We start from the raw sequence: 12,522 nt of genomic DNA on the forward strand, positions 1-12,522 counted from the left end.
TGGGAGGGGGGGTCAAGTTTTCATTTTGTGGGACCATCACAAAATAAAAGTCAACCCAGATTCAATCTGGCACTGCTGCAATAACAAGGAAGATAAGGTTAACTCCTTAACTCCCTCAGCCACAAACGGCCTGTCTCCATTGAGCATTTATTCAGATACAGAGTAGGTCTCTGTAAAATAAATATTTTTACAATGACCCCGGTAGCAACTAAACCCACAACGTTCTGAACCAAGCACTCTGGGACCTTCGCCCCAATGTCTTTGGATATCATCTCCTTACATTTCATTCTTATCAAAATTAAATTCTTATGTTCATTATATACATCAATTTAAACTTAAAAGAGAATAAAACCATGAATTTACTTTCACTTCTTCTAAATTGATCAAATTACCAGTATATATTAATTTTTTAAGTCAATTTAACCTAAATTATTAATATTTTAAATTAATTAATTGAATGTAATTAGATTTTGTACCATTCAGAATTATTATTTTTAAAAATTCTAACGGCCTTTAAGAATGTAAGCTTTTTTTACCAACATATTTTTTAATAATATCACTTAAATATATTGTAGCATAAGCTGTGATACACGGAATGTTAGAACAAATTCATACTATAATCTTCATTTATACAATATTTCTCCGCACTCTATGATCTCGCTTGTTTGAAATTCAATTTGACGAATTCAGAAATATTTGAGATATTCTATAAGTCTTGCAGTTATGGAGAGGAGTTTTATTACAACCAAAGAATAGGGATCTGCTTAAAACTTTTCAAAATCCTACACACAGTATATGTCTTTTTGCTTCTTTTTTAATCTGCCAAAAAGTATTGACAGCAGTTTTTTATTTTGTACTGAAATATTTTTTTATAGACTTAAGAATACCTAACATATTGATACTTTTTTTTATATTTATGTCTGATATTACTGTAAATTAATAAAAGATTTAAAACTCAAAAAATTATAATTAATAACCACATATAGTACCTAATATCTGCTGGGAACATATCAACAATTAGAGAATTGAGCACCATATTACAGGTTCCTATGCAGAACTGAAATATTGTTGATACCAAGAGATTTTGGAAAGAACTTTGTACAAAGTACAGAGTTAACACTGAAGCTCCTGCTGCAGACGTTAAAATCACTACAACATATGAAAAAAATTAGCTTGTAATAAATAGTATATTTTTGTTAATTGTGCAACAAAATATTCATATGTGAAACTGTCATAATAAGATTGCAAATAATTTAATATGCTAAATACTGAACATACAGATAATGACCTGCATGAAAAGTTTTAAGAAATATAAAAACTACCTGGCATAACTGGTCTTGGAAACTTTGAAGACAAAAGGCCTGATAGTCCATTTCCAACAAGACCCATTGATCCTATTATGAGAGACTGCACAAAAACAGTTGATGGAACCACACAGTCTTCGTTGTTTTTTTCTGCAGTTTCAATTTTCGATGTCAAATCACACAATCTAACAGTTTGATTGCTGACTGCATAGTGGGCCTCAAATCTGTTTACAAGTTCAGGGAGCCAGAGACCCAGTCCATAATATCTGAAACATGAAATACAATAGGAAATTTTAAAAGTTATTAAGATACAAATTTTCATTTATTGACCCTGAGGAGTTTTTCTAAAACTGCAGGTGAAATCTGAATAGTATAGAATCATCATAAAGCACAATTAATTTAACTTGCATGTGTAAAGATGATTTTCAAATTTAGCATCTATATTCCAACAAACAGGCTTCATTAAGTTACTCCATTAAATAAGAAACATCTTAATGAAAGTTAAAAACTTTTTAACTAAAGCAAGAGTTAAGTAGGTAAAAAGCAATTGAAGTCTAACCTCTTTAATGATGTTATACTTGTGTATCAGAAAACCAAGTCTGTACTTTGTGGGTAAGACATTTACATTTTCGGAACTTTAAGTAATAATTTTAATTAATACATCTATTAATATATGATGGCCCAAAAATACACCTCCTTTAACTCTCTAACCATGATCAATGTAATTTTTACCAACACTTAAGTAAACGCAACAGGTAATCAACTGTGAGAAACTATAGGGAAACAAAGAAGGCTTAGGGTAAGAATTGGATAAGCCACATGAAGTTGATTTTTCAGTATGGCAATTTGTAAAAATTCTACAGTTAATATTTAATGTTTTATATATTTCATATTCCATAATATTATAGTTAAATATGTTTGAATTAAAGTGTTGGACAAACTTACACAATAAATAGCTTTATAGAGAAGTAAGGAGCATTCAAATTCAATATATGAAATCAATTCAAAGTTTCTTACACATTTTGTTAATATTAAGTTAGTCTATGTCCATTACTATCTACTGCATAAAGCCCTACCTGAATTGAAAAAATATAATAAATTTTTTGAATAATTTTTATTTTGACTAAAGTAAAATTAAGATTTTATGAATTTTTTAATATTTTTTTCTCCATTTTAAATAATCCTTCAAAAAATATTTTAAAATACAAATCCTTCAAAATTCAAAAAGAATTCTTCAAAAAATTATAAAACTTTTCATTGAATATTTGAACTGAGATGTTATAATTTTTTTATTTTACAAACTTTGTTCAATAATGTGTATTGTACAAGAACAAGGAACGTTATAAGTGTACTGAAATGCTAATAAACAAATAATTGGTTTCTTACCCAAACATGTTTGAGAAAAACAAGAAACAGCCGAGTAAAGTTATTGGAAGCACTGGCATAGCAAGCAGTGACTGCCATTGTGTGAGCATTATTTTCAATGGGCGCCATATTGATTTTGGTTCTTCTTTAATCACAGAAGTATTTGAAACATAATCCAATGACTTTACCTACAGAAAAATAATAACTGTTATTTTTCTTTGATATCATTTACAACAGATACAGAAAAAAAAACACAGGTATAGCCAGTGATGGTGAGATAAGTCTCAAGGCAATAAAACAAAAATTGAATAGAAAAAGTAAAAAAATAAAGTTCATTCCTAAAATATAATGTTTTGAAAATAAACTAATGTTTCTTTGTTGTTTTTTTCTCCTTTTGTTGCAAAGAGAAAAATGACAACATATACTATCCTAAATAATCAATTCTTATATATCTATTTTTGTTATATTGTATTATATTTTTATAGCACCTCAAGTTTTGGTAAGGATAATGCTTTGATTATTGGTGATTTAATAATTTTAATAACATATTTTTTATTTAAATAGTCAATAAACTAGACTATTTGTAGTGGTTTGTTGGATTTTTTCCTACTATTTCATACTTCTTAGCAGTTCATGAAAATTAAAGAATACCGCATACTTATTTTTGAAAATAAAAATCATTCTTGGAAAACTTGTTTTAAATTTAATAATTAAAAAAAAATAATTTATTTTCGGTTATACCAAAATATACTGACTTAATGGCAAGCACATCTAAGGAATATAAAGTGGGTATCTGCACGTATAAACTAGTTTGAGGAGGGGGGAAACTTCAGTTAAGAGTGCATACTAACTATGGTTGCCATGCTTAATGATGGCTAAACACATAATCCTTATTTTCTTTCCTTTATTTATTTGCCTAAAAAACAGTGATTCTTTTTTAAATACTGAACATCAAACCTTTCATTTAGTGAAACTGGTTACATATATGTATGCATGTTTGACTTTTTGATATCTAATGGTAATACTAAAAAAATATTATAAAAATTAAGTACTGACAGGGTAAGTCTCAGCTTTTCTTCCAGTATTAACTTCCCAAATCTCTGAGAGGACATCAAGAGTCTCAGGAGCCCTTCCTTGAGCCAGTAGAAATCTTGGGCTTTCAGGGTAACGATAGATAAGTATTGATGAAATGAGAGAAGAAATACTGACAAGAACCATTATAAATCGCCAAGAGGAATAACTGTATCCACTCCAGTGCAGGTGTATATTCATAGGTATTATAAGCCATGCGGCACCTGTAATAAATAAAGAATGTTATTTTGTACTATATTTCTAACATATGAACTAATTCTTTCAATTTTAATAAATTATCTTTGAAAATCACATTCCATTAATTAAATATCTTTGATATTTTAGTGCTAAATAATAAAGATAAATCAAAAGATAGAAAACATTTTAAGTAGTGCCAAATAATCAGGAATATATTAAAGATTATTTTACTTCTAGAGAGAGAAATACTTTATTCATCTATGCTGCCCAAATACATCAGGTTGCTATATCACACAGCATACTAATCAATCCATAATCGGACATATATAAATTACACATAATTACATGGTACAATAAAATAGAAAGAAAACAGTTATTTCCCTACAGTTTCCTTTTACAATCAATTTCGGTCTACACACCAAATACAAATATTTTAATTCAAATATTTCAATTCGTTCCTTTTTTTTCTTTCCCTTTTCTGTTCCTTCAATTTCACCATTTCATAATTTTTAATTCACCCGATCAACAAATTCACTCACCCGAATTCACCCTCCCAGATCCTCTTCAGTGATCCCCTAAACAAATTCACTATTAGATGGCAATTTGAGATCAGGCCATTAATAATAGTCACAGCAGTAGATCAGTTTACCAAAAAACAAAAAAATAAATACATTTTACGAGAACAAGACTAACACATAGATTCAAAGGAAAATATAATAAAAAGCCGGTTACAAGAAACACTTGAATGGATAAGTTTTTAAAAAAAAATAAATAAAAATAATAATACTAGTAAAATAAAATAATTTAATGAATAAATAAGTTAAAACACACAAATCGACAGGTCCACATATTAAAATAAAAAAATGAATAATCTCCGAGCTAATGCCCATGCAGGTGATGGTGTATGATCCCCAGGGAGTCCAAAATAATATTTTCTGCTAAGATCGCAATATCCCCGATGCTTACACCTAGGCCTTCAAAGAAGCTCCTTGTTCTACTTTTTTTGCTTATTGTTCCACGAGATCCAAACCAGAGGCCTCTCATGGTGAACTCTCTCTCCGAAGGTCTCGTGGAATTTTTCCTTAAGGAAAGGGATGAATTTTTCATATATTTCCTTTTTTTCCATTTCCACTCCACCTTCCTGTTCGAGGTCATTACTTTCAAAATAAAAAATATACTTGGATTTTCTAAATAAAAAAAAAAAATGTTTTATGGCTTCTTCTACAAATTTTCTTATAAACTATTCTGGATATTTTTTCTGTTTAATTTTTTCCTGGAGGTTAATTTTTCTGTGCAATTTTTCATTCTGTAAAGAAGTCCCTTAAAAGTTCAGGATGAAATATCTGACAGAAAAATTGACCACTTTAGAGAAAAACTAAACAACATAATTGATAAATCATAGAGAAAAGTCTCATCATTGTTCTGTGTATCCATTATTATCCTTTGAGGCGGTCAAAATGGAATCATACAAACAGCATGTGCACTGCTATATCAACAATGTATGTATCAGTAGGACACTCAATTCCTAATGAGACATTTGGAATTATAATTTAATGGGATAAATTTTATTACTTGTCCAAGTAACTTAAGATATGATGTAAAAAATCAAGCAATTTAGCCTCTCTGGTTGCCCAGAATAGTTAATTATTTTGTTATATTAAGAACTCTAACAAAATAATTTAGTAAAACATGTATTTTTAATTAGATTAATTTTAAATTAATTTATTGAGTATTAAATACCTGGAAGGATCACCCATGAAACAGTCCAGAAGAAACCAATGTAGCATATTATTTGCTGTCTTTTATGGCCTGGTTGAAACTCGCCAACAAATGCAGGACTTATTGCAGCTGGGCCGCCAACTCTGTAGAATATCATATGTCAATTCAATAAAACTTTAATTTTTTCATAATTATCATTGAAGATAAGTGATATTTAGTTGTTATTTTTTTATATTAATTTTTACTGTTTAGAAACAAAAGACACTAATAATTGGAAAATTTGGCGCAATAGTGATGGATTTAATAATGATATTTGGAATTTTTGTTGAATTATAAAATATCATGATTGAATTTTTTGTAAGTTACCAACTTTTTTTAAAATCCACAACTGTTGTATGAAATTAATAAGTGATGTAAACCCAGAAAAACCTTAATAATATGAAAATGTAGTACTGAAAATTAATTAAAACAAATAATTTATTCTAAGCCATTAGATTACCAATCAATTGAAATTATATATTTTTCCTATTTTTTAGTTTCAGGAGTTAATTTTTTAATGTTCAAGGAAAGGATAAATTTCTATTTATAGAAGAAAAAATTAGTAAGTTTTACGATTATCTAAAATATTGTTCGCCATGTTGATAGATTAGGTATATCAACTTCCAAACAACACAAATATATTTGTTACTAAGAACATAACGATACATAATTGTCATATAACATTAATGGACAATTGGATATGGTAAAATGGTCAATTAAATATGTATTTCAAATGTTTGGGGAATAAAATTGATCATGAAAGTGTTTTAACTTTTAGCAATGCTAGAAAAAAAATTATAAACAAGATTGGATAAGTACATCAAGATATAGATAAATGGTTGAATATTTAAGTTTTAATAAATACATTTCTATATAATTAATGTGTGTATTAAATTAGTTAATTTATGTAATTTTTAGCTTAGCATATAGATGAGACCTTCAATACCTATCTGTCAGAAGGGTTTAGTCAGATCTTAGCCCCTGGCGTTCAGGAAAAGTGTTCATATTATGGTCCTTAATTTTATATAGTCCAAGAATTATATTTTTAAATATCAATTGGTAAATATTTTCTAAAAAGCCAATCACGTTTTTTAAGCAAATAATTAATAATTAAAGTTTGGATTTGTAGTATTTTCCACCATTTTTGTTTTAAAAGATTTTTGGCAATAAAGGTAATAGAGTTCACATCAAAGTTATTTCTCGTTCTTTACCAGTTTATAACTATCAAAAAATCGAATAAGTAGCACTCTGAAGTACTTATACTCTTATGTACTTGGGTATCACACTGGGCTCACGCCCTCTCTTCAAAAATATTTTGAATGGAAAGTCTCAGTAGTGAAGTATGATCTACACACCACGGGAAATTCTCCCATAAGAAGAAAAATATTAGTATACCCATTATTTAGTGCAGCCACAAAAGCTGTTTTCTGTTATGAGGATCAGATTTTGGATGACAAGAAGAAAAGTTTATAAATCCATTTTTTTACCCATTAACTAGAGATCGGAAGTATGCAATAACATTGTACACTGTGAAACTATACTTTAATTATATCCTGAAGAAGGGAATGGGTAGATCAGTGGTATATTAGCACAGGCACTGCGCTAGCAACACGAAGGACCCGGATTCGTATGCAGCTGAGGAAGATAATAATTCTGTTTCACAGTAGCCGTGAGTCAGCCCTGTGGGTTCAGGAGCCCTCCTGGGCCCACCCAGCCTCACAAAGTAGGTGTCCTTGGGTAAAAATCAGGCGGTCGAGCGTGGTTCTGACCAAATCACCTCTTTGAAAAACTGTTGGTCTAGTATTGTACTTCTTTACAAAGTACTGCATCCCTGACTCTCCATGGGTTGTACAAATTAAGTTGGGAGGGTACATATGTACTTATGTAAAACATAAGTTTTAATTAATATCCTGAAGGTTATCAGTTTCTGAAATTATATCCTAACATAGTAATTAGCGTAGAAAATTATTTCCAAGGAGTTGGCGTGTTTCTGTATCTCTAGGAATGTAATAATAAATATCGAAATAAATGTTAAGTAATTCTTGGACACACCAGAGATAAGAAAAAAGAAGACCGTAGATGATATAGCGGCATCTATAGAAAATTTTGAAAAAAAACGTTATTGTTTATTGAAAAGATTTAAAAATGCACAGTTTCATGCATTGTAAAAAAAAATTAAATTTGGATTAGGCTAGATTTCATGTATAAATGATGAAAAACACATGGATATGAAAAGCACTGTGACTTAGACAAGAATCAAAACACTTGATTTTAATAGAAAACCCTTGAACGTCGATGACAGCATAATTAGTTCACATTACAACCTCGGGGAAGCAATGTTCTCGACTTCCAGGCAGTTTATGCTACCCCGAGAGAGCTGAGAAGGGTGACGTCTGATAGGAACGCAGTATTTGAGAAACAAGTTAGATCTTCGTTGAATGAAGAGCTCTATAATTTATTATACATTTAAATAACCCCATGATTCATAAAACCCTAACACAGTACCTAAAACAATATGACCTATTTAATCCCCAGTCATAGAGGTATATAGTTTTTGAAAAAATGCATTTTAATTATGTACTAATATGTTCACTGTATTGTATATAGAGTCTATATTTGTATGTAAAGGAACTGAGGTATTAGTCAATTGATCAATATTTCTTATAGTGTTGAAAATTACTAAATTTGTTTCATTTATATAAAAATAAATTATTAAAATACAGCTATTTCTTATAACTTAAGAAGAGGAAAAATTTGGTGTAATCTTAGGCCATAGAATTGAACGAGATAAAAATAAATAAATCGAGATTGTTTAAAATAACGGTTTTATTAATCTGTTTCGATTTTCCTACTGCTATTAAATTATCGCCAATGATGTTTTTTTGTACCATCTAGTGAAAAAATAATTAAGTTGTTTACCACCTGTTGAAAAATATAGTCTGGAGTATTGTAAAACACGTTCAACGTATACTTATTACGTTTAGTTTTTTGCAGTTCATATTATTTATTAGTTACAGATATTTGTTATTTTATTTTAAATATTTTCATTCTATTGTCAGAATTTTTTTTTTTAATGGTTATTGTAATGATATTGTTCTGGTTAAGAAAATGTTATAAGTTTATTTATGAACTTTTAATTTTACAAACAAAAATTATATTTTTAATTCATAGAATTTGCAATGATTGAAATGTAAGCTACTGTTAGCTTTTTGTCTTTTATGTTATAGAAACAGTCGAGTGTCTGTGTCTTCGATTTTATCGAGTGTTACAATAGCTTTTTTTCTTTTCTTTTTTTTTCCTTTTTTTTTCTTTTTTTTTTACAAAATTTACCTAAAATTAGTTTAACACTTTGTTTTATGACTGCATATATTCTGAAGTAAAACTCACATGAAGCCACTGAGAAAGCGAGCCACTAGTAGAAGGTAGAAGTTCTGCGAAAAGGAGGATACGATGGTGAGGAAGGAGTCTAAAGCCATCCCGTAGACCAGAACGGGTCGCCTTCCGATGCTGTCTATTAGTACACCCCACAGGATGCTCGAGCTGAGTCCGCCTAAATATTACAAAAATAAATATTTGTATTATATAATATCTAATAAAATTAGTAATAATTTATTCTCTTCTCCTCCGTTGGTCTACAGCCCAGGACGGGCCTTGGCTTCCTGAACAATAGTTCTCCAGATGTTCCTATCTCTACAGCTTGTAAATAATAAATTGTCAGTAATAATTTGTAAAATAATAGTTTAACGATGAAATTAATTATTCAAATCCTTTTTAACTCAAATAACGGAACCCGGGGTCCTTGTTGGGAATCTGCTCAGCCTCCTAGGATTTAAGAGCTTGCAAAAATATATATTCAAAATTTATGAAGTATATAAAAATATAGAAAACATATTTAACCAATGATCGACTGCATATATGGATTGTTATGGTTGATATGTCACTTACAAGAGCACTGATGCGTTGGTTTTTTACCATCCCCGAAAAAAGAGAGAAAAAGAAGTTATGCAACTTTCCGTTTTGAGTTGTTACCCATGCTTTTGCTTAACTCGTATATATAAATTTTCAAAGAAAGCTTTGGAACGATATGTATTAATATTTTTTTAATTACGAATAATTCGTTGAATTTTTTGAAAAATAAATATTTGAAAATATTCTTCAGAAAAAAAAACTATTGAGGATTTTTTAGCAAGATTCATGAATGGCAAGAAAAATGATTCCGGCTGCTATAAAATCCGACTTTATTTTTATTAATATTAGAGCTGTCTATACCGTTTTTAAAATAACGTGTCAACATTATTGTTTAATTTAAAGTAAAATATCTGAAATATAATACAATATATATATAGTTTAATATGCGTGTTAAAATCAATACACAACAATTGCCAACTACTTAAGCTCATGAATGATTCCTTTCGATGAAGGGGAAATGATGGCTTCCTCACCTCCACTCTTAATTTATTCCGAAGTTATCTTGCACGGTGCATCAGCCCTTGCATTTTTTACCTTCAGGATCGAAGACGTGTGAGGAACATAAAACGACAGTCCGTGACCCGCGATGGGCTGTTTAATCTCTTGGCCTATTGTTAGCAGGTGCGAAAAAAGATAAATTACTTTATTCTATCTAACAGAGGAAAAACACAACAAGAAACTCAATTAATTAATGTTATTAATAATTAATTTTACTAACTCCAAGTCGCAGATTCCGGCTGTAGCAGATAATTATTTATTTTGTTACAGTAGCGACGAGTCAATCCTGTGGGTTTGAGAGTCCTCCGGCTTCCCCAAAACTTCATAAAATAGGTACCGATAATTAGATAAAAATCTAGAGGTCGAGCTTGTCAGATTCTTGATTCTGACCAGATATGCTCCTTGCACAACCGTTGGTTTAGTAACAGTACTTTCATACAAAGTTGAACCTCTGACCCTAAGTTTTGTATATAATTTATTTTTTTAATAATCTATTATTATTTGTAATAAAATAATGTTAGGTAATTCTTGGGTTTTTAAAATACCGGCATACAACTCACCAGCACATATATTTATTATTCATTGCATGCATTTGTTATTTCTATTCTCATGACAAATTCTTCCAATATAAATATCTCGTATTGTTCAAAATTTATGTTTCTTTAGCACATTATTTCAGGGTTGTCCAATCCAAGGCGGGTTGGAGGTTCAAAATTGTTATTCAGTCAGCCACGTTTTTAAATTTTTTTGTTTATCTACAAATATTTATGTAAGATTCGGCATGTTTGGTATAGATAAAAAACATACTATTGTGATAATAGAAATATTTAATCAAGCGATTGGAGGTACTAAGTGTAAACTTGATTTATTGTCGTCAGGAAATTCCAAATATTTCACACTAAGATATTCTTGTGGATTTGATTTTTTTGTGAGCAGTTACTCTTCAACATTAGGCTTATAAAAAATAAATATTTTTCGTTTATGAATTCTCACTTGAAGAATTTATTAATTAGCATACATGTCTTCAATAAGAGTTGAAACGGACATTTTTATTCAATTATTAATTATTTTTAAAAAATGCTTCATGTACATTATATGTGTACATTTTTTAAAGTTTATAAAATTATAATAATTATTTTTAAAAATTGCCACATGTACATTAAATAGTGTTTATATTATACATTATACATGTATATTTTTTAAAATTTCTAAAATTATAATAATTATTTTTTAAACCATGCTTCTTTACTAAATAAAAATAATTAGTAATTATTAAACACTTTTTTTCTTTTTAAGGAAAATTTTTTAAAAGTTGTATTTAATCTTTAGACAAATTTTCGGACATGCTCCACTATTTTATCCCATCTACAAATGTCAGAAAAAATAATGAATTATATCAACGTTTTCGTTTACTTTTAAATTTGTATTATTTACTATTATAATATATTGTATATTGATAATAATTATTATATGAACTGAGAAAAGCCAATTATGTAATTATCTTAATTATTTTATGCTTTATATCTTTCCTTTAAGGGACTTGTCTTGATTCCTAAAATCTACTATTATAGTTTAAATAAAATAATTTATATCCAAGTTAAGTCTCAAAATACTCTTTATTATTCCTTTAAAAATCGAATGTTTCGGCAAATTCGGTCATTCTCAAAGACAATCTTTTACACAAATTTACACCTCATATCCAATAATTTAAATACTTTTGGCAATCTATTCTATTTTATTACACCTCATAGATATTTTATTACACCAGTAATAAGAAAGTGATAATAGTATCAAATCAATCTGTAATTAAAAGTTTTAAAAGTTAAAGGAAAAGTGACAAAATAGTGTGATTTGAGTGAAATTAATGGCCTGGGCAGAATTGCCAGAAAAAAGTTTTTAAATTATTGGATGTGAGATTTAAATTTATATTTAAGATTGTACTTGAAGTTGGCCGAAACGTTGGACTTTTAAAGAAATAATAAGGAGTGTTTTAAGACTTAACTTGGATACACATTTTTTTATTTAAACAATAAAAACCATTCTCAAGAAAGTGAAAAGATATTATATATATATATATAAAGTTAAGCTCCGTCGCAAACCGAACTTTAAAAAAAAAGGGAAAAAGGACCGTGAAATGACTCACACAAGATCAGCTTAAAGACTACTTTATTCCTCCTTTTTATCCTCTATATATTCATTTATGCAGTGTTTACATAGGTCCCTGGGTATTAGTGGAGATAACAGGCACCCTTGTACCTTAACTTTATATATATATAATATCTTTTCACTTTCTTGAGAATGGTTTTTATTGTTTAAATAAAAAAATGTGTATCCAAGTTAAGTCTTAAAACACTCCTTA

General features: G+C 28.9%; 1 protein-coding gene across 1 annotated transcript in view; it reads right to left on the minus strand.

The window, feature by feature from the left end:
• LOC106684346 (synaptic vesicle glycoprotein 2B) overlaps nucleotides 1-12,522 on the minus strand; it is an 85,497-nt gene that overhangs the window by 2,323 nt on the left and 70,652 nt on the right. Inside the window, exons 4-9 of the mRNA XM_014426373.2 lie at nucleotides 9,084-9,246; nucleotides 5,679-5,800; nucleotides 3,726-3,964; nucleotides 2,691-2,857; nucleotides 1,323-1,570; nucleotides 990-1,149 (exon numbers count right to left, since the gene is read on the minus strand). Coding sequence (XP_014281859.1) covers nucleotides 990-1,149; nucleotides 1,323-1,570; nucleotides 2,691-2,857; nucleotides 3,726-3,964; nucleotides 5,679-5,800; nucleotides 9,084-9,246 — 1,099 coding nt within the window. The remainder of the gene's footprint in view (nucleotides 1-989; nucleotides 1,150-1,322; nucleotides 1,571-2,690; nucleotides 2,858-3,725; nucleotides 3,965-5,678; nucleotides 5,801-9,083; nucleotides 9,247-12,522) is intronic.

The sequence above is a fragment of the Halyomorpha halys genome, unplaced genomic scaffold, assembly GCF_000696795.3.
Source record: "Halyomorpha halys isolate HHAL.00 unplaced genomic scaffold, Hhal_1.1 Scaffold571.1, whole genome shotgun sequence".
Taxonomy (NCBI): Eukaryota; Metazoa; Arthropoda; class Insecta; order Hemiptera; family Pentatomidae; genus Halyomorpha; species Halyomorpha halys.